This window comes from Mya arenaria, chromosome 15, assembly GCF_026914265.1.
Source record: "Mya arenaria isolate MELC-2E11 chromosome 15, ASM2691426v1".
NCBI lineage: Eukaryota > Metazoa > Mollusca > Bivalvia > Myida > Myidae > Mya > Mya arenaria.
This window is the reverse complement of record NC_069136.1, coordinates 2,507,601-2,535,164: the sequence shown is the minus strand read 5'-3', so window position 1 is coordinate 2,535,164 and position 27,564 is coordinate 2,507,601. Positions and strand designations below refer to the sequence as shown.

Genomic DNA, 27,564 nt, shown 5'->3' with positions numbered 1-27,564 from the left:
CTCCAGTTACAGCGTGTATGACTTCAGGTTCGTGTAATTTGAGATCTTTAAGGGCCATAACAAGCTTCTCCAGTTACAGTGTGGATAACGTATGTAATATATGCCCGTCAAAAGCAATAAAAAGTCAAATAAAGAAGTAACTTATAAACGCTACGATATGACAAAACCAGGTTTTCAATGATTGACAGAACTTAGTCTTTGTTGTGAGATTCAGTTTCAATTGCTTTTTACTATGTTTCGTAGCAGTGACCTTTACCACAGGGGGGGGGGGGGGGGGCAAACACAATTCCACGGAAGTCCTCCATAAACTCTTCCTACATATCAAGTTTGGTCACAATATGTCAAAAACAACTTATAGTTATTCAGGTTAAACCATTTTTTTCATTTTTAGCAACAGTGATATAACATAATATCATGAAAGGACTCTAACTGAGTACCAAACGGTTATTTTTTTGTAACAGTGACCTTTACCCTAGGGGCCCAAAACGCAATCCCATGAAAGGTCTCCATAAACTCTTTATAAATATCAAGTTTTCTCACAGTAGGTCAATCCTTACTTAATTTATTTAGTACAAACCATTTTTCTACTTTTAGCAACAGTGACCTTTACCTTGACTATAACTCTAACATAATACCATGAAAGGTTTCTATAAACTCTTCATATATACCAAGTTTGATCGCAGTATGTCGACCCAACTTAAGCTATTAAGTACAAACCAATTTCCTATTCATAGTAACAGTGACCTTGATTCTTGGGGTCCCAAACGCATTCCCATGAAAGGTCTCTATAAACTATTCATATATACCAAGTGTGGTCGTAATATCTCGACCCATCTTAAGTAACTCAATACCAACATTTTTCTATTTATAGTAACAGTGACCTTGACCTTGATCCTATGGGCCCCAAACGCAATCCCATCAAAGGTCTCCATAAACTCTTCCTATATACCAATTATGGTCACTATATGTCATACTTTACTAAAATTATACGAAACTATAGGTGAATTTGACGGTGCCCTCACACCGGCCCGCCCAAACAACGACGCAAGTCATTCTAAAAAGATGTTTTTCTTTGTGAAAACCTGGGTAAAAAATATAAAAATGTGCCGGTCAATTGAAAAAAAGTAAAAAAATATCAATAGGGCCATAATTTGTACTAAGGGTTTGAATGGAGTCATGTGACCTAAATATAAACCTAAGGTTGTTAATTATTGTGCAAAGTATTCAGTCAGTTCAATGAAGGGTATAGAAGTTATTAATAAAAATCCCAACTTGCCCTTAAACTTTAACATGTCTAAGTTCCAAAGTCAATCAGGGGCCATCATTTGTATCAAGGATAATATAGAGTTATGTAACCTCATTGTGTGATGGTCCTGAATAGCTGTGTGAAGAAGTGAGTGAATTGAATGAAGAGTGTTGGAGTTATGAGTGAAAATGCTAAACTCTTCTAAAACTTTAACCGGCACCGGGCGAGTAGTAAAGCCCGTTATTCTTCGAATAGTCAAGCTAATTCATATAATTTAACAAAGGCGCTTATTTGATTCGCAATGGGTAATAAGGATAAAGTGAAACAAATATTGACTTGAAGTCAATTTTATTGCAACATTAGTCATATAACATTTTGTGTATATTGATAAAAAGATATAATAGTTGGCATTTTACAGAGATACTGATTTCTGTGGACACCTGCATTCCTGCAAGTGAAAACTTAAAGAACTGGCCCCAATTTCTCGAAACTTCTTAAGTATCTTAAAACAGGTTTAAGCTAAACTCACTATTTCTGTTTTTCCTATAGTTTGTGATATATTTACTCCTCTAAGATATCTTAAACTTTAAATAGGAATTATTTTTATGAAAATTACAATAAGCCATTTCTCATTTATCAAAATCAAATTTAAGTATGTTTGTTGGCTTATTGAAATAAGCTTCTTAAGCCTGAAAACCTGAAGAAGTTTCAAGAAATTGGGGTCTAGTATATATTTGTTCTATATTTGGATATATATGTACCATTTCAGTCGTTTAGCTACCTTGAATGTGCGCAAAAAATCATTCCAGAGTTAATTTTTTTGTTGATATCATTTTAGATTAGTTTTTACTTTACAAAATAAATAAAAGGCCTCACACATGAGCTATGCTATTTGAAAATAATAATGCCGATCACAGCCAATAAATGCAAGCCTTCAAAGAAAGAAAGCAATATAATAAGTGCAAAGGTCTTATCCAAGTAGTATACTTTGCAACTGTGCTAAATCTCTGACAGTATGACCATTGTACAGTTTGCATGGCTGTAACAGTTAATAAAGATTAAATAAAATTAAAATAATAATCTCGTAAACAATAGTTTACACAAACACACACATACAGTGTCCTGGTACACTGATAACAGAATGCCTTTGTTTAATGAACATTTTCTTCTCTATATGTTCCAGTATAAGCCCATCAAGCCATCGCCGCATCAGGGGGAATAAACCGCCTCTTACAGATGTATATCTTGTGGGCAGAGATGGTTATCACATACATGAAATTGTCCCAGACAACTGAAAAATAAAGAAAACAGTTTAAAGAAATAAAATGCCACTGTTTAAATCTCTGAAAGTATTTCACTAAGACAATAACAAATTTAAAAATAAAACACCCCCCAAAAAATGAAACATGGTTTGTGTTTGTCTTTATACAATGTTCCTAATATGTAATGAATATACCATATTGACTCTCTATCCCTCTCTACATATATATACATATATTATACCGCACATAAATGAGTCCCTTCTTTGTATATTTAAAGTCCATCAATCTTTATATCTCTGTATTTTGATAAAAAAACAAGAGCTGTCACAGTATGTGACATTGACCTATGAGAAAGGTCAGTACATGAAAAGTTAAAGATCAAACAAATACATATGGCAAGTTATTTTAAATTGCCTCTGAACATAAAAAAATACCACCCATACTTGACAACCTACATTCTTATGTCCTTAAATTCAGCATTCCATTGTGAATAAACACTAAGTGTATCTTTCACCTTAGAGGTAGGGACATGGGTCTTGCACGTGACACGTCGTCTTGGTATGTCGAACACATGTGGCAAGTTATTTTAAAATCTGTCCATACAAGAAAAAGTTACAGCCCGGACATAACAACCAATACTCTGTATCCTTATATGCAGCACTCCATTGTGAATAAACACCTAAGTGTGACCTTGACCTTAGAGGTAGGGACACGGTTCTTGCACGCGACACGTCGTCTTGGTATGTCGAACACATGTGGCAAGTTATTTTAAAATCCGTCCATACAAGGAAAAATCACAGCCCGGACACGACAACCTATGCTCTATGTCCTTATATGCAGCATTCCATTGTGAATAAACACCTAAGTGTGACCTCGACCTAAGAGGTAGGGACACGGTTCTTGCACGCGACACGTCGTCTTGGTATGCCGAACACATGTGGCAAGTTATTTTAAAATCTGTCCATACAAGGGAAAGTTACAGCCCGGACACGAGTTATTGAGCCGGACACACGGACGGACGGAAGGACGGCCGGACAGACGGTGCGATTTTAATATGCCCACCTTCAGTGGCATAAAAAGAGAGTTTTATGACGTCACAGGTCCGTTATCATTCTTTTGGCTGGTCAGGACCTCGCCAAATATATAATATGGACCAATGACCTCATACACCTGGTAAGTGTCGCTTGCTCTTTTCACAGCGATAAAATATTGTCACAAGTAAAAATTATTAGCTTTTTCAATAAAACACATCTAAAGCGCTTGAAATATATTGAATGGTAATATAAAATTATAGTATAATATAGGAAACATTTACACACCACTTTATACCACATGACATTATAAAAACCAGCCAGTCAGCCCCGGAAGGTGAATGGACTTTGGCTAAAGCCTCGGTCCAAATACACTTTGGTGGCTGACTGACCGGTCATTATAATGTCATATGATGCACAGTGGTGTGTAATATTTCTTAAGTATATGGTTCACATATTTTAACACAATTTTATTTTAGATGTTTTATCCTATGTAAATGAGAAACAATTTCTGAAAGCATTTAAAAGTGATTACATTAGTGTAGTTGCACATCTATATGCGTTTCATAACAAACATATTGAGCACTTACTTGAAAGTTTCTTGAATTTATCTTTCTTGCTGGAGGACAACGGTATCCGCAGAGCAGTCTGAATGATGTTCATAAACTGATTGGCAACATCCTCCTTATTCTCCAAGTCACCGCCAGACTAAAATGACAAAATAATGCTGCATTTGATTAAAAGTCATCTTTTTAACTTAGCAAGGACTTAAAATGAGTGAAAACAGTTACTGCACCAACTTTTTTAAACAAGTTATTGAAACCATACATGATGGTGAACCGCAAGATGCATTTTTCAATCATGAGGGTAGTGGATATAATAACTGTTTTGTACCATATTGTCAATGACAGCTTTCAAAAAGTGGTGTGCCTATAAGTGGATATCAATTTACCTGCATGCTTTTGCATTAAAAGAACTCTGCTTACTGATAACCATCCTGATATGAGAATCAAAGAAAACGCTTTCAACTATGGTTCAAGAATAAATACATTCACTCTTCAATTGGCTGTTCATAGTTTATCGATATGAAAACCAAAATTGAAAAAGTAGATTTCAAATCCATTAATACCAAAGGTTAGAAAACCTTGCACAGGCTGATTTGGCTATAATGCTTCTGACAGAAAAATAAGAATCATCAAAACATTAACTGAAATAAACAAAGTATGTCAAAATAGTTTAAGGCTAAAAGCCTCAGTGTTAACATAACCAGTAGTAACAATAGACGATGGCTTTTATATTTCCAAATGTATTTGAAAATATGGTGATTCCTTCATAAAACTTTTTTGGATAGTACTTTATATTTCTAAGGTTAAACAAATCAGGTATTTATAACACAAAAACTTTAACTGAATATAATATATAACAAACAGCTCACATATAGTGAATAAGAAAAAAATACTCTTACATTTACCACAGCACCATCCTCTGTTAACACAAGGTAACCAAGTGAATCAGGAATTCTGTCAAATGGAACTGCCATCTTGTATTATGTAGCAACCAGTCTATCTTTAACAAAAACAAAAAAACATGTATAATGTTCAAACTGGAATTTCATAAAAATGAGGAGACCTTTACATTCATTTCTTAATTTTCACCATTTCTTTTTGTATCGGCAGATATACAGCTAACAGAAAGACCTGAAAATTTTGAAAAGATGAAATAGTATCCTTATCCCCAATATTTTAACAACATTTTCGCTCCCCAAAAATAGCACTGCCTGTGCATTGCACTACCTATCAAAGATCTGGCTGTGCATTGAACCAGCACCCACATCAGAACGAAACATCACAAAGCAGAAACTTTATTAACACTTGTACATGTATATAGCGTTTGTGTTACTTATTATTTACAAAGCAAATCTTTGTGAATGCATAGTTGAATCCACATAATGAACTAGTCAATTATAACCACGGACCCCCCAGGTCTGGGGAAAAGCGAGGACTTTGACTTTTGGTCCAGCCAACCCCTGGTAAAATCCCCGCCCTGCGGCGATGAACAGATGGTAAAATCCCCGCCAAATGCTCCCGCACCCCAGGGACCCTAAGTTAGGCCCATCCCAGCTAAAAAAAAATTAAAGAAAAAACCACCGCATTCACCCGGCACTGCGGGGCAACCTGGAACGTAAAAACACAGCCCATTTCCCCAGCTATCCCTGGTATACCCCCGGACCTGTGGGGTGGCCATGGTTACAATTGACTGGTGCATAAATGCTGCACAGAATACAACTGTTATATGGTAAAACTATAGCGACCTTTCCATCAGCCAATTGGAAACAAAATTATAAAGCTAAAATTGAATTGAATTTTACTGATATTCAGCTGGGATCCCATAATTCTATTTTATCATATTCTAATGACATCAATTAATTCAAAATTGAAAATAAATAATTAATGACATTCAATGTACTCTATGTGTGGGATAACTGGCTAGAATTTTTTTATTTTATTGAAGCGACTAAATGTACATGTATTGAAACAAAATTGAGGTCTTCAGTCAGGTGAGATACCAACTTGGCTATTCCAAAGATTGAAAATTAAAAATGGTTAATAATGATTGACAAACCACAGATCATAATCAAGTTCCGTTATTAATTGATTATCATATTCCAAAATAATAAAAAATGTTTAGACTTTGCATCGTCAACAAAGGAAAACTGTAGAATCTTATCGACAAAAACAAAACCGAATCTTATCCGAAATGTGGATATCCGAAACATGCAATAACGGAATTGTTACTTCATATATCATATTTAAGATATGAACATTCATCATAACTTTACGCTGATTAAGGTGATACAATATAGAAATAAATATACTATTAATCTAAGACGTCAAACAAAGAAACTATGTTTTTAAGGAATAAATGTTATTATCAAAATTACTTCCGTAAACTTGGCAACAGACAACAATTTATTTTAAACACAGCGACAGTCAATTGTATTATTTAAAGTAAATGAGCTTTCCACTGGAAGTTCCAGGCGACATAATCTTAAATCTTTAAATACAATGTCATTTTGTCAGGGTTCGATGTTTAGCAATGTACCTTTTAATACTAACAGAAAAACGCTTATTGACCATATTTTTGTATCAAAAATGGCACTTGATTGTTTTACATATTGTGAAATTTTAGAGGATCATGCAACAAATGTTTCTACCCATAGGCCAATAATTTGTAAACTTAGCATTCCAAGTAACGAGGGCTCTCTTCCTACTAAACTTGGGGGCGTTATCAACTGGCACAACGTCAACCCAAACAATATAGATAATTATAGGAACTTTCTAGAAAACAGCTAGGTCCTGCGTCTTGCGCTAGAACTACCCATCGTTTCCACATCAGATATTGACAATCTCTATTCGGGTATCGCTGTGATTGTAAATCTAGCCACCGACTTGTTTATCCCTAGAGTAAAATTTAAACCGCATATAAAACCATATTGGAATGTAAGCCTAAAAACACTTCACAAAAACATGGAAGTTGCGCGGGCAGCTTGGGTTACCGATGGACAGCCCCGCGACGTCACTTCCGGAAGCTACAAACATTACAAACAATTAAAAGCAATATTTCGTCGAACTCACCGCCATGAAGTTCTCGCATTTATAGAAAAAGAAGAAAACTGGTTTGATAGTGCCGCTGATCTTGATAACAATGAATTCTGGAAATTAGTTAACAAACACAAAACAAAACAAAAACTTTACACCCGGCTTTGAAATGAATTTGATGGTAATAAAGTCTCAGACCCCGAACGTATTAACCATGGCTGGAAAACATATTTCTCAAAGTTGTACTCAGTGAACGGAGACAAATCTTTTGACACCGAATACAAAACGTATGTTGAAAGGGAATTGAACGACTTAACAAATAATACACGTCAAGGGTGCACACAGTTTCCAAGAATATCTATCGATATGGTTACAACAGCGCTAAAATCATGCAAAAAAAGAAAAGCTTGTGGATACGACAATTTGTTTCATGAAAACTACATCCACGGCGGAAATCACTTAATTAAATGCATAACGAATTTGTTTAATCATATGATACAATTCTCGCACACTCCAACAGAGATTAAGAAGGGCATGATTACAGTTCTGTTCAAGGGAGGCAACAAAATAAGATCTGACCCGTCAAGTTATAGAGCTATCTCCCTTTGTTCTACTATGTTAAAACTTTTCGAAAAGATCGTTTTAAACCTTCCTGAAAACGACGTTTTAAACCTTCTATACAGTTAAACCCCTCTCAAGGCGGCTTTCAAAAGAACGTAAATTGTACTATGACGTCATTAATGTTACGTGAATGCATTTACTATGCCAAAGAAAATAACTCGAAAATATTTACATGTTTTCTTGACGCCAAACAGGCCTTCCATCATACTTGGCTATCTTCGCTTCTTCTGAAGTTGTGCAGAATCGGAGTTGATATTTCTCTACTTAGAATATTAAAATCGTTCTTTGAAAATAGTTTCAGTTGTGTCAAAACCAACGGATTTTCGTCTGAATTTTTCCCGATCCTACAAGGCACTCGCCAAGGCCAATGCTGTAGCCCGCAATTTTATATCCTCTTTATTGATGAATTACTACATAAGATTGACGCCAGCAACAGCAGTTTTAAGATACATAACATGGTCTGCGCATGTCCTACATCAGCTAACGATATAGTCATTATCTCTAATGTAAAAAGGGGTCTCGACGATCTCCTAGATGTCTGTTTTCACCATGCCGGAAAGGAAAGATACTACTATAATCCATCAAAATGTAAAGTTTTAGTATTTAATGAAAATAAAAAGAGCCCTAGGACATGGAAACTTGGCGATTATTTAATTGATGAATCCGATTCATATAACCACCTTGGAATACTTTGTAATAAACATTTAAATATCAATGAAAACATAACAGAAAGCTGCCATAAGCTTCGAAAAACGTTTGACAAACTGTGGAATCGGTAAAAACGGGCTAAACCCAATCACCTCAATACGCATCTACGAAATGAAAGTTCACTCAGCCGCTCTATACGGGAGCGAACTCTGGAGCGGTTTCACTCCGAACCAGTTGCTCCCCTTGGAAAGAATCTACCGGCAATGCATTAAGTGGATCCAAGGGGTCCCAAAAGAATCACGCACAGACATTGCACTCAGTTGTCTTGGAATCCAACCAATTCAAAATATCATTGATTCGAAAAAGTTTTTGTCAACAGACTTTTATCGTTTATATCACAACCTATAAAAGCTCAGGGATTTATCCCTGATATATATAGTATTCTAGGTAAATACGAACTCACATCATACTTAACAGAATTTTCTAAGTCTTCCGTGTTTCCAAACAAATTTGTTTGGAAAAGAATTTACAAATCAGCCATTGATGAACATGTGACAAAATCGTGAAAAAAATAGAGTACACGATGGCGAAAACCTCATACTTTTCTCCCTTTTTCACTCCAATTATGAATTTTGTCTGATATGGCGATTTCTAAAAAGCTTCTCAGTCTACAAAAAGCAATGTTTCTCAATGTTCGGTTTATGATGCAAATGATTTGCAAGGAAGTACATCATTACATGCTATCATTGTAATGCAGTAACAAATGAAATTGTTCTGCATAAGGTGTTCTTTTGTCCATATTTTGAAAATGAACGATGCCGGCTATGGTCCAAACTTATAAACCTCTTAGGTGAAGAACAATTTAGACGCTTGATTTTATTAAATCTGAACCATCAACTTGTTAAGATGTTAAGAGGATTCACCGATCTCGACATCACTTATGAATGTCGAATCCAGTGCTTTATTGTAGTGTCAAATTTTGCAAGAAATATAAATTGACAATAAATGCCATTGTAACCACAACACAATGGTAAACGGACTTTATTTCAATCAAACGATAAGCGTCAGTTCCTGTCAAATGACAGAGCCAATGTATTGTTTGTGTATATTGTAAATAACCTTATGCTTTATATGTGTCCATAACGTTTGTGTTTGTTTGTTTTTTGTTGTTATTTTTCTATGTCTATACTTTGTATTGTATTGTATATATTTGTGTATGTGTATATAAACTATACTTCACATTTGGAGGATAAACAGAATAAACTAAACTAAACTAAACTACAAGTAGTTTTTATATTCTAAAAATAATCCGTATGTTAACTAAGTACCATTACAAATTAAGTCCAAATTGTTAATTTAAATATGCATAACCTCAAATTAATGATTCATATCATTTTAAGTATGATACATAGTATTGTAACGAATGTATCTAAATATACTAAAACATATCGACCCCACCCCCTTCGATCACTAGAATAATGACCGGGTGGATTTGAAAATCACTGAGTCAGTGTTAAGTTTTTTCTCCACTATGAGGAGGAAACCCACTCCCTCGCCATGTTAAAGTTCAATAGTTCCGACAACTCTAGTATGCCATTCTTATATGCGTATGGTATGGTTTCTCCTCTTGTTACATGTATCATGCATACATCTGTCATTCACGGCATTACGAGTCCAGTTCTCATAATGAGCTGACCGCGAGTCTTGGTCATCTTTTAAAATTTACCTTTCTGAGTCATGCATACGTTTAGTGAAGCAAAGTAGTTCGGATTAAACCTGTTTAACATCCAAAGAGTACGAAGCATTCATAACAGCACAAGTACTATTTCTAACAGGTACTTACATAAAACATTAATAACATTAAATTTATCAATAAACTTTAAAAAGCACAATCATATCCTCATTCATAAAACAGACAAGTTCGATAATCAAAAAATAGTTTCAACTACATTAACTGACCACATGTTTGTCCTCCCCGCGGGAAAACGACCATCTGATAAGCTCTGCATTTTAAAAGGTATTATTGCTAACGTAAAAATAGAATCATTTTCCTTAAAGAATTAAAACGTGTTAGTTCATAAAACTTGTCTAACGTATGCTATCTTTAAGTCAATGGGGTCAAGCTATAATGCAGACATTATACTGGCGCGGGCAGACCTGTATAAACTCAACAGCAACAACTACTAGTTCAGTAATCATAGAGTAAAGATCAAAACAGCATATTACGTTTGTCGTTCTATCCAACCCCATACGTCACTTTTAACATAAGACACTTTTCCCTATTGAGTACATAATTATAAATTTGGCCACACTACGCCCCTGTTTGTGCCTTAACGTTTGTTAAACATGTCTATTTTGAAATTCTTCAGTCGTGTTGCTCTACCTGAGATTGCTCTTGCTTTTTTCCATGAATAATTAAATGAAAATAAAATATACTACATAAATCACATTGCTTTAACCTTCGAAGAAAAAATCCGAAGAAGATCGTTTGTTTAACTCGATTCAATTGTCAGGAGGAACATGCATTCACCCATTCTCATTCATCAGAGGAATGATAATGGTAAATCTACGCATAGCATCATCACTCTGGTGTACGGGAATGGCATTCGTCTGGGCCGCCTTATACTACCTCTTCTTCTGTTACTTCTGCTTCTGTTTCAATTACCACTACTGATGCTGCTGCCGCTGCCGCTACCACCGCCGCCGCTATCGCCGCCACCACCACCACTACTACTACTACTACTACTACTACTATTACAACAACTACTACTACTACAACTACTACTACTACTGCTGCTACTGCTACTGCTACTGCTACTGCTTCTACTACTACTACTACTTACTACTACTACTGCTACTGCTACTGCTGCTGCTGCTGCTGCTGCTGCTGCTGCTGCTGCTGCTACTGCTACTGCTACTGCTACTGCTACTACTACTACTACTACTACTACTACTACTACTACTACCACTACGATTACCACTATCGCTACCACCACCACCACTACTACTATTACTACTACTACAGCTGTTAAGTACTACCACGAACCGACCACCATTTTTGTTGAGTCACGAATGTGTTATCATTTATTATTTTGATAGCTAGTATGTACTGACGACTGTTTATTGATTGTGTTCAAGACTTGTTTCATGAGTACATACATATGAGACTTTGATCCAATTAAACTTCGTACCCTAAACAGCTCTCTCAATAACTAAGTTCTAACTTCAGTGCTCTGGCACAATATTATATTATAAGTTCTACATAATACTTTTATTCAATGCACTTATCATCAGACTGTGTAGGCGTCAAGTGGCATTTTTCTACATTTGGGTGATTTGTGTACAAATAAAAATATAATAGGAAAATTGTTGCTTCGATTACATAGCCATTAATTAAAAGACATTTTTTATAAAGGCTAATATTTTGTTAAGAGTACACAAATAGTATGCTTTTTTGTGTTTTTTTATCATTATAGTCAAATGAGTGAACACAATAATGCATTAAAGTACCAAAAGGGTGTCAACCAATATTGTGTGTTTTCATGTATATGAATCAAAATAATGATCTATATTCTATCATATCTGATTGTTTGAAAATCATGTGTACGATATCAACGAATGACTAAGTCAAGAGGTATGAAGTAAGCATGTTTCATTTGTTTACTGTTTAGATGTACTTAGTAGAACAATATTGCTCATTATCGTTTTTCATCTAAATGTAAACTTAATGTTATTGTGTTTTACATGATGAATTGTGTGTCTGTGTCATACGACTATTTATACCATTTGTAAACGACCAAAGTCAAGATCCAAATTTTCTAATAAACCTTGTTGTTAACTTAAACAGACGTGGTATGTGGGTCATGACAATATATATGCAAAAAGCTACAGAAACATGCTCAGTAACAAAAAGTTTAAACATAAACCCGATTTAGTGGCAATGGGCAAGCGCCAAAGACATAGAACACAAATTCACAAACAAGAAACATAGAACAGCACAAAACTTTACAAACAGCACAGTGCATAAATACTATATATATATATATATATATATATATATATATATATATATATATATATATATATATATATATATATATATATAATTGGTATGTTTATCAAGAATTGTTAGGTACCGCCTTGGAACGGTCAGTAAAATGTAAATTTACTGGGGGTTTAAACCAGTTTATGTGCACAAACCTCACTCTTATCTCAACAATTCTTAATAAAGATAAAACGCAAAAGGTAAATCTTATCAAAGTATTCATTAACTTAAGGAAACTTATCAATAAAACAAATAATAAATAAAAAACGAAAAGGTAAACCCCAAGTACTTCAATGATTAGAGATCCCAACTCTATCTGCAGACGGAGGGATCAGTATTTACAATAAAGAATTTCGTTTTTTCTATGCATATGAAGTAAAAAAAACAGTGGTATGCGCTGTAAGACTATCTACGGGCAAGTATCTGACTGTTGTGATTCTTTTCGAACAATGGTAATGGGTGAAGGGCACATGAGGAGAAAATCAATTTCCGTATAACTTTAAAAAGTGACTTGTGTGTGGCCGGAGGGCTAAGAGTGCTAGGGCCCACATTGCGCAAGGGTTCATATATCTGTATCTATTTTATGGCGTTTGGTGTCATTTTGTCGATGTAAAAGTCACTTATATCGCCCTAATCCCCCATCCCTGTGTATTTTTAAGGTTGTAATTCAAGCCCTTTTCAAGCGCTTCTTGAGGTTTTCGGTGCTTTGATTAGACGTCAAACAATAGGAAAGTATATATAAATACATCTTATAATGCAACCTACATTTTAAGATAATGAAATCTCAGATAGGCAATCATTAAGAACTAGACTTAATCATTCAAAAGTTCAACTTTCGCGGGTGTTTAAAGGTTCGCCTACTGCCGATCATCCGATACACAGTCCCTGCGTTTGATGTTGCATTTCCAATGTATCAGCTATTGAGGTTGTATTAAGTTAGTTAGATGACTTAAAGTAATTTTCTAATGAATAAGAAGGGCTCTTTGGTACACTCAATCCGCCCATTTTTATAGTTTCATTAAGAATTTACTTCATGTCATCTTACTATTACATACATATCGTTTCCTCTTATAAACATATACAGTTTTTATTTTTCAAACAACAACAGCAATAATCAATTTCATAATGCAGAGCTTATCAGACAGTAGATCGTTTCCCGGGGAGATTTTCAGAAGATCGGATAACTGTTCTTTTTCCAGATTTATTTAAATAAAATAATGTTATTTGTGTTTAATTTTAAGTATATTTGTAGAAATTGTGCAGTTATAAATGTTCGCACTCTTCTTATGTTTTTCAGGTTTAATCGTACTTTAAACTACATTGTACTTTGTTTGAATATACGTATGCATTACTCAAACCATACCTTACAGGGAAAGTATGCAAATATAAATGAAAAGTCGATTGTATGCCAAGAATACACCAGAACAAGCTTTTGTGCAAATAAATGAAAACCTTTTTCTTACACATAATCACAGTGCCAAGAACATTACAGATATCACTTCAGTAACATCCTGGCAGTTGTAATAGAATAAAGAAAGTACAACACGAACCATGTGCAAGGAATATCGCTCAATATATAAATCCAACCATAAAAATATAAGCCGAAAAGGCAGACCATGTTTTAGTTCAAAAGAATGAATATATGCTTTATTGTTATAAAACAGGCAAATAATAGTATTTGTAGCATTAACAACGCGATATTCAGACAATCAGTTTTGTTTCTTATCTCATAAAAGTAATATAGAAAATACCCCATAAAAATAAGGGTGCTTCAGGGACAGGCCAGGTTGTGATAGCAAACTCTGCAGGCCTATCAATTAGAAAAAAAGACACTTGCGGTCTGTAATCATTTTTGAAATTATCGGGCTAAACTCTAAGTCGAGATACCATTATGTAACATTTCTTACAGAGCCTCCATTTATATTTTGACCCATTATCATATGATAAATATAGCGATCTAAGAAAAGTGTTCTTCTAAAATTAAAACCGGGAAAGAATTTACAACGCTGAAATAGCCTAACTAGAAAGGCTCATACATGGACCGCAAGACAGCATATGGGGTTAAAACGGACATAAAATCTTAAGAATATCTGCGAATGCGCAGATTATAGTCTAAAAAACTAGGACTTGTTTGTTCAAGTTAAATTACTTTTTATATCGATGGTTTAGTTGTTTGCGCATGTGTTCAGCCACATTAAACTATCTTATATTAAAACTTGTTTATTAAAAAGTTTTGTTCTGTCAAAATTATTACAAACTTATTACATCGAATGACTTTATAAAGTATCATTCAATATGGTTTTTAGATCAGGCTTTATAATGTCAAATGAAATATGCATCGCTATTCAATTGCAAGCTGATCATTTATTATGTAACGTGGGAACGTTAGTTAACATGAATAAACACGAGTTTCGTATAAAAAATATGACATAATTAATAAATCAACGATTTTTTACTATTTGACATTCCATGCACTAAAATAGCTCATGGTAAAGCTCGTTTTAAATTTGAAATTTCAAAAATCTTCGAAGATTTAAATTGTAATCAGTTTTTGATACAAATTCTTTGCATTTCATTTATCATTACAACGTGCATTTATGGCAATACATGTATTCATGACAATAATTCTTTTAACTCTATTTTTGTGAATAGGAAGTTTATTACTTTCTTAAAATATGGCGTTGTATAATCATTTAGGTCAAATTTGTTTTTCTCATTCAGATAGCGAACAGGTAAAATTTATACGACGTAAATACACGCATAGCAATGGAGGTGTTTAAATTATTAAGTGTTTTCGTTTTGATTTTAACCATTTTACAAATGGGAAGTTTTTTAACTGTTGTTGTGCTCTGGAAAATTAAACGACAGCATATACAAGCTGAACACGCTACTGTAATCTGTCATCCTGCTGTTCCCGATGGAGATGACGAGAGGGTGTCATGTAGAGGCGCAGAAACTATTCTGAAAACGAAAATAGAAGAGGTAGAGAAATAATAATGTCATATTAAGCACTGTTTTCAACATTTTATATATACAAGTAAGTTCACGCATATATGCATTATCCATAAACTGATTGGCATTCGGAACTCCTCGGCTATGTTCCATCGAAAACAACCTCGGATGTATGTCTGTAAATCAGTAGAAGTAGTTCGTAATTTTTTGAATAAGTATTAATTAATTGTAGTGTTTAAACATTTATGTTAAATATCTAAGTTTCAATTGAGTGTCTATGGAGTGAATTAGTGCATAATCATTAAAGATGCCCAAAAGTAACGTCATTAAGTTTCATAGCTATATTGAAATTACTACGCGATCTACTTGCAGCATAGTTAAAATGTAAAGATGTCTGGCATTTTAAACCGTCTATATACATCCGGGGTTGTTTTCGATAGTAAATGGCCAAGGAGTTTCGAATGGCTGAATTGTGTATATTGATAATAGTTCTTATACATTTACGCTGATTGGTAGCTATTTATAAAACTCGAGGGGGCTTTATGGACGGAGAAGCGATTATACATTGAAATTGCTTTCATGTTTACTATCTCTCTCTATTTTACAGGAAGTCAGACGGAAGGCTAGAAATGGGTTGCATACTGAATCAAGTAAGTAGGTTAAAGGGGACTCCTTCATGTTTTTCGGCGAAAAAAATGTTTCCCTCTAATGCATCTAAAATCACTTATTTTTATCATTTTATTTACATAATGATATCTAAATTGCAGAAAAATACAATAAAAGTTAAAAAAATATAATTGGGTTAATATTTTTGTTTAAACGTTTTGCTACTGAGCTTGTTTCTGTAGTTTTTCACATAAGTATTAGTTGGATGCGAACACACGGCGGTAAAGTCAAGAAAACAGCATTGAAAACCGACAAATAACCTTTAGGCCACAAGGCTTTATAGAACAGTTTTTGATATTTTGAACTTTTAACAATACATTGATAACACCATGTGATAATGTCAATCAACCAATCACGCAACAACGAAATCGCTATTGAAAATCGTGGTCTTTATAGACGATATTTGAGCAAATATCAACATTTGCTGAACTGTCATAATCTTAGTATTTACCCTCGTGATCATTTGCCATACTTTATTTCGTAATAGAAAAGTGAATGTTACAAACAAGTCCCTTTAAGAGTGATTGCTGTATGTTTACTGGTAAGTCAGTCTCGACTCAATGAGTAAACCTTTTAAAATGGATTCAATTTCATGTTTAATATTCTTGATTGATACTAACTTTAACTCATATTATTTTAATTTATTTTCTGTTATAGGTTTGTTGGAATTTTTCGGAAAGGACGAATGTCTGGAGACTTTAAAGGGATCGTCAATTTTGCTTAAAGGAATATCTCCTAAAACGCAACGGACGGGTATAAGACGCCTTAACTTTATATCAACATTAACTGCTTTTTTAGAAACAAATTGCATCATTTTACATTTTTTTATTTCTGTATAGAATGTTAAGCATTTAAAATTCAAATTAGCAAAGAAAATACTTAAAAATCTCTTTATAACACGGTGTATTTTCTAGTTATACAAAGTAGGAAATTCTATTCATGTAAATACTTTTTATTTAAGGATCCGGTATGGTACATTGGCATTCGTTGGCCAATCCAGACAGCAAAGGATATTTGTCATACAATGATGGAACCATTGATATTACCAAAAGTGGTTTTTACTATTTGTCCTTCCAAGTAATGGTCAATAATCAAGAATCAATAAACAATACGAATGTTTTTCAAGAAACAAGACCTGAAAATCCATTTATAAAGCATTCAATAATACACCGATCTTCAGCTGGAGGACGGACAATAGTTCTGGGAAATGTACGGCATGATGGCTGCCAAGCCGGAACTAGGACAATCAACACAGGGGGGATGTTCCAACTGAAGGAAGGGGATAGTGTGCATTTACATTCGTCCAGTGTGGAGTCCATTGTTCGTGACACGGGACATCACAGTTTTATGATGTACAAGATTTGACTTGTTTTTTACTTCCTTTGTAGTTTTATTCCAAATGACTATATAAGTGTGTCATTTAATCATGTAAAAAGATTAATAGTTATATATTTTAATAAAATATCTCTAATATCAGAGGCCACTTCCTGTTCTATTTTGATAAATAATTGTATTTAGAAATATAAGATATCAAGTGTTACGGAGAAGGAAGTTGTAACTTGTATTTGATAGTTAAATATGCAATTTTGAAGGAAGTCGTAAAATGAGATCGTATTTCTATGCAAATAGCTTATTCAAATGATATCATAAATCTTAAGATCAAAATCAAGCGCATTTTAGCAGATTAGTGGTTGATTTCACGTAGTCAATGCTAACGCATAAGTTTCATCGAAATTATGATCATAATCCCGAGGGTCATAACACTAATGAGGGAACCGGTGTCGATTGCCACCCGTCCCTTTTCTTCTCCTTTGGCTTTCTATGCATTAGTGGTAGTGTTCGAGTCTTTTGGCCTAAAGGGGAAATTACTCTCATCATATATGATGTTTAAGGCCATTAAGAATAATATTTTGGCCCCAAAGATGAGAATATGTAACAACGATGAATGCCATCTAAAACGTAACACGAGAAAGAGGGATCAGCCCCGGTTAAATACCGACTAGATTCCACTGTGCGTTAGCAAAGTTCGGTTGCAAAAAATCAGTCATAAGAGAAACCCAGAGCTCCTATCCGATGTTATTATGAGTCAATTTCGTCAAAATTCCCAGGAGTAGTTTGTACCGAGTATATATATTTTTCAGAAGGATAAGCCCCGGATGCAAACATTCATTCCTAAGACCGTCCCAGAGCTCACCCTATCCGATGGTAATCTGAGTCCATTTCGTCAAATTTCCTAGGAGTAGTTTATACCAAGGATATATAGTTTTCAGCAGTTGTTCTGCACTGTTTTAAATGTGTCCTAGCTAGCTACAAAATTGAATGATTATTGATGAAACGGGTCCAAAGCCCATCTGTGCATTGTTAGTATTTTACCTTAATTATACAGAACTCTATGATCTTTTTTTTTAAATCTGATCCGTTTTGTCGGCGGTACATATATTATTATTTACCATTCAGTACACCATTTAATTACTTAAACATGTGTTTCAATGACAGTTAGGTAAGCATTCTTTGAAATATACGAGGTACCCGGATGACATAATCAGTTATTTGATACATACATAAAAAGACTGTTAAAACGAAAATGACATCGAGTCCAAATAAGGAAAATTTGAAACTAGGTCGCTGGCGTAATTTCAGATATAATCCGATTCAATAAAAAGAGAGAACACTACTAGCTGGGCAAATCTGTAATGTATACATAATTTGATAAAACAAGTCGGAAACTATTTTGAGTTGTGCCTGTAGTATTGGATAATTCGTTCGAACGTATGTAAATAAACCTATATGCCACCTCTTATCGTCTTCATGTCTGTCACTTGCGTAGCATGGCATACATATAGGTATCATATTGTCCGGCGTCCTCTTCGTCCGCGTCGTCTGTACGCCACACGTTTATGTCCGCTTTGTTACCGAAGCATTTTCTTTACCAGACCTGATCGCAATGTTTATTGTCATAATATCTCGATCTCGACCAATAGCTGCACCGCTTTATCCAGCCTCGAGTTATGGACCTTTGTCAACATTTGACCCGTTCACTTCGTTCGATATGTTATGAATTTCTCAATCAAATTATCAAGGTACGTTTCCTTGCTCAATTAATTCTTATCCAATATTTCCCGATTTAAAAGTAATGTTTGATAGGCATGCTATATTGCGAACAATTTAAGGGGCAACACAGTTTTATGATGTACAACATTCGACTTTTGTTGGTTTACTTAATTTTTAGTTTTTCGAAATGTTTATCTTACACTCATACAGCCAACAAAAATAATTTAGTCCCCCAAAAGTGGTTATGTAACAGCGATAATGACGTAACACAACGAAGAGGGATCAGCCTGGGTTAAATAGGAACCGGACATGGTTTGTGCACGTCACCTCGGTTCGGTTGTAATAAATAATGGCCTACAAGGGCGGCTCAGAGCCTCGACTTAGTATATTATCTTATTTGATAATAATCAAGGGGCCTTTTGATCAAGAATTCTAGAAACAGGATTTAAATGTGAAATATTTTTCGTTAGTAGTAACAGTGTGTATATATACCACGTGATAAATTACGTCATAAATTCTGAGTCGGAGGGCAATAGTTTGCTTAAAATGAAGACTTAAATCAAAGATAATTTTTCTTTTATTACACCATTTTTAAATGAAACAAAGGGCAGCCTATGCCGCTTAAGGAGCCCCGCCTTCGTTTTATTAATTAGTTTCATCAAACACTTCGACAAACCTGATTCCAAAATAATGGTTTGACAGTGCTCCGTCAGACGGCCGTATTGTGAAAAGGTTTGTCGAAACTAAACTCTCAGTCAAACCCTGGTAAAGACCGAAGGCGGGGCTCCGTTAGCAGCGTAGACTGTGCTATGTTTCATTAAAAATGGTGAAGAAATAAGAAAGTTATGTTTGTTTAAAGTCGACATTCGAAGCAAAATCCGACGTAGCATTTATGACGCAATTTATCACGTGGTATACACACACTGAGTAACTAGTACTGTACTTTGTAATTTCTCAAATAGTCTATCAAAATAAGACACCTCTTAGGTTTAATATTTCCGAATTACATGTGCTCATCACAAATGAAATGTCTGTAAAATAAGCAAAATCATTCTAGGAATATCGAATACAAAAGTAATCAAATACGCAAATAGAGGCAAATGTGAAAAGGTTATGCCGCTAAAGTAGCCCCCCCCCCCCTAATGTCAACTCAATCTCCCGCCCCTGAAAAATCTATTTTTTATTATCCATTCCTTGATATATGTTGTATGTTTTCGTTGTCATTAAATAAACCCTGCCATAAATTATATGTACTATAATCTAACGCTCTTCAAAATTTCAAGGTAAAGCTTTAAATAACCTCGATGACAAAATCATAAGCCTCAATTAAACGGTTAATATCAGCAGTGTATGTATATATTGTCAAATGTTAGTAAACAATCATCTCTATCTTACCTAACCTGAAGTGACGTAAATAAATACAGTCATAAATGATAACCATATCAGTTTTCCAAAACTCCCGCTGATATAAACATCCGTACAGCTAATAAGGATGTACATGTATATGTTTAACTTTGAAAGCGGGCCATATTTGGTAAACAATACCTCCTGCTTTGTGAATTGTTCTCTCGATCGTTATGGAGTTCAACGGGTTTGGTTGATTTTGTATATCTTATTGAAATTTAAAGTGTCACTCTTATTCAAAATCAAAACATACACATGTATAACAAACATCAATCTTGACTAAAAGACCTTTAACTACTTAACTAAATAATGCATCTATGGAAAATATTTACTACTGATAACAAGTTTGTAAACGCAAAAATATTAAATGATTGGTGAATTGACTGTGATCTACTAAAGACCATAAGATAAACTTGATTGAATGCAGTTTTGAAACAAAGTCTTTTTTTAGTTGGAAAATCTCAACTGCTAGAACACACCCTTCTCGGTTGTTTATTGCAAATAACTTTTGTAACAGTTACTTTTTCTCTCTGTTTACACCGTTTAACTATGAGAAAATAAATTTAAACGAACATAATGCTTACAAGAAAAATCAATTATGTCATTTCCGCTATGATGATATTAACACAAATGTTGGCATATTTACCAGTTAATTATCAATTACTTTTATTTGTTTGATGAATTATAAGCATTGAAAGAATGTTTGTTTCAGTTCTAGATTGCAATCTGTTTTACCTCTATATCTTGACCAATTTAATCAGCAGTAAAATTGCACTATTCATTCTGAAGTTATCGTCCTTTACTTATTAAAGGTATGGCCATAATCACTTTTTTCCCTGTCTTACTCTAACAGTTCTTTTCCAAACTGTTAAACAAAAGCTGACAATAGTAATGAGTGTTATATCTTAATCACTTTCGATAAATTGCCAGGTTGTATTAACAAATTCAAAGTTAAATTTAATGAATTGTCAAAGCTCAACGCAATTTTCATCATGTTGATGGCCCTTTGCCAAAGAATGATCAAATTACCCAGATATGTTTCTTTGCTTAATTCTAATGTTTATAGGTCTACTATAACCTGCATCATTTAAACAGCTTGTTAGGGAGTGCGACATCCTCGTTGGAGTTATGGGCGTTTAATCACCATTTCTCTATTTTTTCATAATATGCTAAAACAATCGGTCTAAAGTTCAAAAGAGATATATTACTATTTTAACTTCAGTCTTACCAATAATTAACAAAAGAAGGCGTTCCATATAGGCGCCATAAAGAATTCGCGGACTTATACTGGAGAACACCTACGACTACCCGGAAGGTATTTTATATACGTAAAAACACAATGTTTTTGCTTTCGAGTTATTTGATTACTTCTCGTTCAGCATTGGTTGTAAAGTAATCTTCCTCTATAGTTGGCGTGTATCGTCAGGTTGATAGCTTACGTACTCATTTGCTTTATCGGCTGAGTATAAGGACACATTAGTTGAACTTATTATTAAACTATTAAATTCTTTCTTTTGTTAACTCTGAACTAAACATGCTAGAAATATGGTTGAAAAGGTTGGCTGGAGTCGTTTTATTGATGCTAATGTTCGTCCTAATTGCGGTCGTTTGCATTGTCTGGACCATGCCGGACGGTAAGCAAATAGACGTGGACACGGAGATATGTCTGCAGAATGAGTGTGGTACAACAACCGATGTGTTACATCAAATATTTGAAAAGGTAAATACAATACAAGTGTACTAACTCTCATTCGTGAGAACGCAAGATAACTCAAGATGTTTAGTTCATGAAAATAATAATGTTCGATTTTATGCGCAAACTTAATCAGTGACATTGTCGAACTATTTATTCAAATTCAGTGCTCACAAGAAGATATATAACCCCAAAGACAATCATCAATTTTCTTCCGCATTTGATAAACTTTCTGATTGAATTGCATTATACAAACATTTAATAACCATTGTTGTGTTTTACTGTTTTATCTTGAGATTGATAACATTTCAGGAAATTTTATCTGCATATGTTGCAGCTGAGAACCAGGAGAAAATTCAAACAAATAAGTACATAGAAGGTAAAATACTATTATTGTCTTTTTTAGTTCGGCAAAATGATTTTTCATCAACTGTGACCTTATTTTGTATCAATATCCATTACATAAAAAGTTTGTTATACTACTGTATTTCAATATACACTTTAAACATATTATAAGTATTTCAATTGTAGTGAACCGTGTCGTGACTTCCTTATTCTTAAATATATATAGCAAACAACCTCTTACCTTCCTTGTCAAATTATCGGTCCGTTTAAACAATAAGTGTTCAATGATCGATTAATCAGAAATAATTGGATTGTTCTCTTTTCAATCTGAAATAATTATTATATACTGGGCATAAGTCATCTCTTCATAATGTTAGCAAATGATCCTTGACAACTCTGGCTCCTATTTTTCGGTTTGCCCATTTCTCGTTACAATCGAAGGCATTGAACTTTTAGTACACTTAATAAATGTGTGGCAAGGAACTATTACCCCACTCACGTTTTAAACTGATGAAAATGAGCTTTAATCTCATTTTATAAAAGTTTGGCAAGGAACTTTTATCTCACTTTTTAAACCGATGACAATTAGCTTTTATCTCATTTTATAAAAGTTTGGCAAGGAATTGTTATCTCACTTTTTAAACGACGACAATGAGCTTTTATCTCACATTATAAATGTTTGGCAAGGAACTATAATCTCAATTTTTAAACCGATGACAATGAGCTTTTATCTCATTTTATAACTGTTTGGCAAGGAAATTAAATCTCACTTTATAAACGAATGGCAATGGCCGCGTACAAGGAGTTTTTAAATCCAATAAGAGATATGAAATATGTTACTAAAAAAAAGTATGTGACATGACCCCAACGATGAGTGTATAAGACTAGCTATACTTAAACTCGGACAAGGCCGATAACATCGTTAGTCGTTTAATGTTTTAGGAGCAAAGTACACAGACGGAATGTATCCCTGATTAGAGCTACTCTGGTTCTTTTACCAGTAAAGAGCACTGTTACACGGGACCCTATTAAACGTCCCTCCCGGAAGACAATTCGTATTTTTATGTGGCGCGGCGGTGAATCGAACCTGCGAACCCTGGATTGAAAGTCAAGTGTGTTACAACTAGACCACGGATCCGTCAATAAGACTCTGGACAACGCTCGGCGAGTGGCCGTAATAATGTGTACGTCGTCTGGGTCCTATGACCTGATTAAGCGGTTCGAACTGGATGGACTGTTCCATCTCCGTTATCATAGTAGGGTAGTCACCATCATATTCTGTAAAACAGTACTACTTACATCCCAGTATATTTAAAAACAGCGTCGGTATTTGTGTCTGTACTAATTACGTGACTTTCACATGTTAATTTACACACTCTAATCTGGGAAACCATTACGCGCCATTTTTAATTTGTAAACTCAGCTGAGGCAGCGACGAAATATTATTTTAATCATGTAAAATTGTGTATTATCGGCATCATAGTAGTTCGTATTGATAATTCTTCGGGTTTGTTTTAGGGAATACTGTATTTACCGATTTGGGGACCATCTATTCCCTTTAAAACTATTGCAAACAAAACGATATAAGGGCAATAGAGGTCATCAGATAGCAGTATAATATTTCTGATCCAAAGTCCTCTGCTTGACAGTTGAAAATGATAATAAAAAAACTTCTTATAATGAGCATTCTGAAGTTTGTTACATAAAAGCGCTTGGTTTCATAAAAATAAGTAGGAATTATCAATGCGAAAATCAGATAAGATAATTGCTAAATCTTTCAAAAGATCAACCTAATTCAGGGTCTCTTTCCTTAAAATAACATTATGTTCGACACGCAATTTCATAAGAGAGTTTCATTCATACACATATATTGTAGAAGCATTGGAACACGACGTACAGCTGATGACAAACTACAAAAACACATTGTGGAGCATGAAGCCTTCAGCAAAATTAGTTGGTAACCGTGAAGAACAAGAACACGTTTCAGGTAAGTGATTTGTGCTAAAGTAAAGAGATTGATTGTTTAAATCAATCTCCAAATAACGAATTCCCTTATCATAGCCATGTCCTTTTAATAGTTACTGATCCATATAGTATATTAAGATTGAAATATATATGAGCTCTATTTATTTAAAGGAAATGTAATCAATATTATACTGAAAGTCAAACAAGCTTCGGCAATATAGCTTAAATTCAATTTGAATTCCTTACTGTGGTTTTTATTTTCCTTGTTTATGTGCCAACTTTATTTCACTGGTATATGGTTTTCAGGTAATAGTACAACAGTAACGGTCATGTGTTGGCGTCATGACAAAGATCTGTATTACACCACAGGTTTTCAAAGACACGGAATTAGGTTTCAAAATGGCCGATTAATAGTCCCTGTAAGCGGTACCTACTACATATACTCGTTCCTAGGGCTTACAGAACGACGTCTAACGGACGACGGAATTCCCGTAGATTCAAACAACAAGCAAGAAATAAAACATGCAATGTATAAGTATAACGTACTCGAGACCGTTGAAGTGGAAATCGCATCAAATTTACAGTCTCGTAAAAACGCTTCGCGAGGTTACTATAATTATTACGCGAGTCAAATAGCGACGTTGGCGCAGCTTGACGCCGGTGATGAAATATCAGTCAAGCTAAGCGACGTTACGCTTCTGAAAAACACGGGGAACAACTACTTTGGCCTGCATCTCATATGACATGCATCTGTTATAACATCTCTGGCATTGGAGCAGCGTCCACGTCGCGCCAGAGGGATGGATGGACCAACGAATGCTCTAACATTGGCAGCATTGAAAGTATCAATGCGTTTAAATCTGTCAGATAACAGTGCCTTAATATGACGAAAAATTAAATTGTGTGTGTGTGTGTGTGTGTGTGTGTGTGTGTGTGTGTGTGTGTTGATGTCTGTGTAAAACTTATTAGAACTGATGCCAAAATATGCTTAGCTCTTGAATACAACTAAAACTTAAATAGCCACTTCGGGTAGGAACAATTAAACAGTATGCATACACTTTTGTATAGATTGTTTTACTATCAAAGATGTTAAAATGGAAATATATTTTATCTTAGTGTGCTCTTATGGCGAGAGACACAAACGTTCAAATACCGCAAACCACACACGCATCAAAATAGCTTTATTCATAAACTAGAGCTAGTACTGAATGTGAATGTGCACCTACTCCCATTGTGCTTTTCCATTTTATGAAGTTTAATTAAATTTCATCCAGCAGTTTTCAAGTTTTGATCCGGACACGAAAAAGTAACTACGGACAATGACTCTGTAATCAGCTGATTAAGAGTTATAGTTTTGTTCACTGCACCTCCTCTTATTGTGACTTTCAATTGAACGAAGTTTAATTCAATGTCATCCAGGAGTCATCAAGCTTCGGACAAGAAAAAGAGACAAAGGGCAATTAATATGCAATAAGCTAAATTATAGTTATGGTTCTTGTATAATGCACTTACTATCATTGTACCATTGTATGACGTTTTATTCAAGTACATTAAATCGCTGTAAAGTTATGTTTCGAACACGGAAAATTGTAACGAACCGACCGACAAACTGACCGACCAACCAACCGACCGACCAACAGACGTGTACTCCCCCTTCAAACTTTGTCTGTCGAGGGTATAATGATGGCACTACCGCGCATTGGAACGGTCAGTGAAATATGAATTTACTTGAACAAAAGAACACTGTGGGCTTCATAAAGATTATGTGTACACAAACTCACACTTGCTCCAACATGTATCAATTGTTACAAATATAAAAATATAAGCCTCATCAGAGTCAGTATCTACTTACGGTTCTAAGTTATGCAAGCTAGTTGTGATTAGTATGTGTGATTCTTTATTGAATTATGATTTCTGTTTGTGTATGTACTGTTTGAAGATTGTAAAACATTCACGTTAGATCCGAAAACGTCTCAGATATGACAACGCCCATGCAACAGGTGGGTGGGGAACGTTATTTTCCGGTATACTTGATAGCTTAACATTGCGTCAAGAGAAAGACCGACACTCCTTTGTTAACTAATGGTTATGCTTCCATCTTGAGAAATTGGTGTCAGAAATAAATAAATGAAACATCAAGCCTATATAGTATATAACTCCAGCTAGGCCTTACGAATAGTTCGTCACGCCAAGCCGCCATTAATCTACGCCTACCGTTTGTTACCCTGCCTTGCGCCAGAAGTAGAAAACATTGCTCTAATAAATTATTGAAATGATGTAGATAATTAATAACCAGCTTGTGACAGTCTTCCATCTTGTTTACGCCTGACGTGTGGGTATAGACCATGACCGACAACGGGTCGAGGGTCGAATCATCAACCAATTGCGGCAATCGCTCGCTCAATAGATTATTTGACAGCGACATGCACAACTAACAATTTAAAGGTAAATAAAAAGTAAATTGCTAAGCAACTTACCGCCGCAGTAGGATGCACATCATGAATTTACAGTTTATTAGCAGGCTACCGTATGACATATAATCGACGAAATATTAAACATAATTATATACTCTATAACATCGAATATTCTACATTTTTTTTATTAAAAAACATCCTTAAATTAAACTTAAACAATATGCTTTCAGAAAAACGTCGATAAGATCAAAAAAGATTAAATACGAAAAAGTTGCTTAAACTTACAAAAACACAGGTGACTTCATAAAACCCATCAATTGGAAATGCGAGACAGCCGATATAAGAATGGGCAAGGTAAATATGGATAAGACTCTGCGCCTGCTCAACAAATTGAAAACAAGAAAATGTACTCGGTTGCCCAAATTGGACACCCTCATGAACAATATTGTAATAGCCATGTCCAGAAACCAGACGGCGGCCTAAAGTAATACACGACATCACTCCCTGAACTACATGTAATCAAACATCGAGAAACATATCAAAGACTCGGACATTGTAAAGGTCCTGTCCATCTTGGACCTGACCAGAGTATCCTAGCTCCTCACCTTATACAGGAAGGCCG

The 27,564-nt window shown here is 34.7% G+C and overlaps 3 protein-coding genes across 4 annotated transcripts; 2 read left to right on the top strand and 1 right to left on the bottom strand.

The window, feature by feature from the left end:
* Positions 1 to 1,583: 1,583 nt before the first annotated feature.
* On the bottom strand, positions 1,584 to 6,532 carry LOC128220088 (ragulator complex protein LAMTOR4-like). 2 transcript variants are annotated; one of them, XM_052928345.1, is made up of 4 exons: positions 6,481 to 6,532; positions 5,005 to 5,105; positions 4,130 to 4,247; positions 1,584 to 2,537 (listed from the first exon to the last, which is right to left on the bottom strand). In XM_052928345.1, the coding sequence occupies exons 2-4, from the start codon at positions 5,077 to 5,079 to the stop codon at positions 2,440 to 2,442; spliced, it is 291 nt and encodes a 96-aa protein (XP_052784305.1). In that variant the 5' UTR covers positions 5,080 to 5,105; positions 6,481 to 6,532; the 3' UTR covers positions 1,584 to 2,439. The 2 variants fall into 2 exon arrangements, with proteins under 2 accessions (XP_052784305.1, XP_052784306.1); XM_052928346.1 differs by lacking the exon at positions 6,481 to 6,532 and adding an exon at positions 6,415 to 6,465.
* An 8,514-nt stretch (positions 6,533 to 15,046) lies between these two features.
* On the top strand, positions 15,047 to 17,548 carry LOC128220309 (uncharacterized). The gene is made up of 4 exons (XM_052928662.1): positions 15,047 to 15,434; positions 16,012 to 16,054; positions 16,728 to 16,823; positions 17,032 to 17,548. The coding sequence occupies exons 1-4, from the start codon at positions 15,219 to 15,221 to the stop codon at positions 17,433 to 17,435; spliced, it is 759 nt and encodes a 252-aa protein (XP_052784622.1). The 5' UTR covers positions 15,047 to 15,218; the 3' UTR covers positions 17,436 to 17,548.
* Positions 17,549 to 21,865: 4,317 nt separating this feature from the next.
* On the top strand, positions 21,866 to 25,644 carry LOC128220765 (uncharacterized). The gene is made up of 4 exons (XM_052929290.1): positions 21,866 to 22,245; positions 22,531 to 22,597; positions 24,440 to 24,550; positions 24,835 to 25,644. The coding sequence occupies exons 1-4, from the start codon at positions 22,060 to 22,062 to the stop codon at positions 25,269 to 25,271; spliced, it is 801 nt and encodes a 266-aa protein (XP_052785250.1). The 5' UTR covers positions 21,866 to 22,059; the 3' UTR covers positions 25,272 to 25,644.
* Positions 25,645 to 27,564: the final 1,920 nt, after the last annotated feature.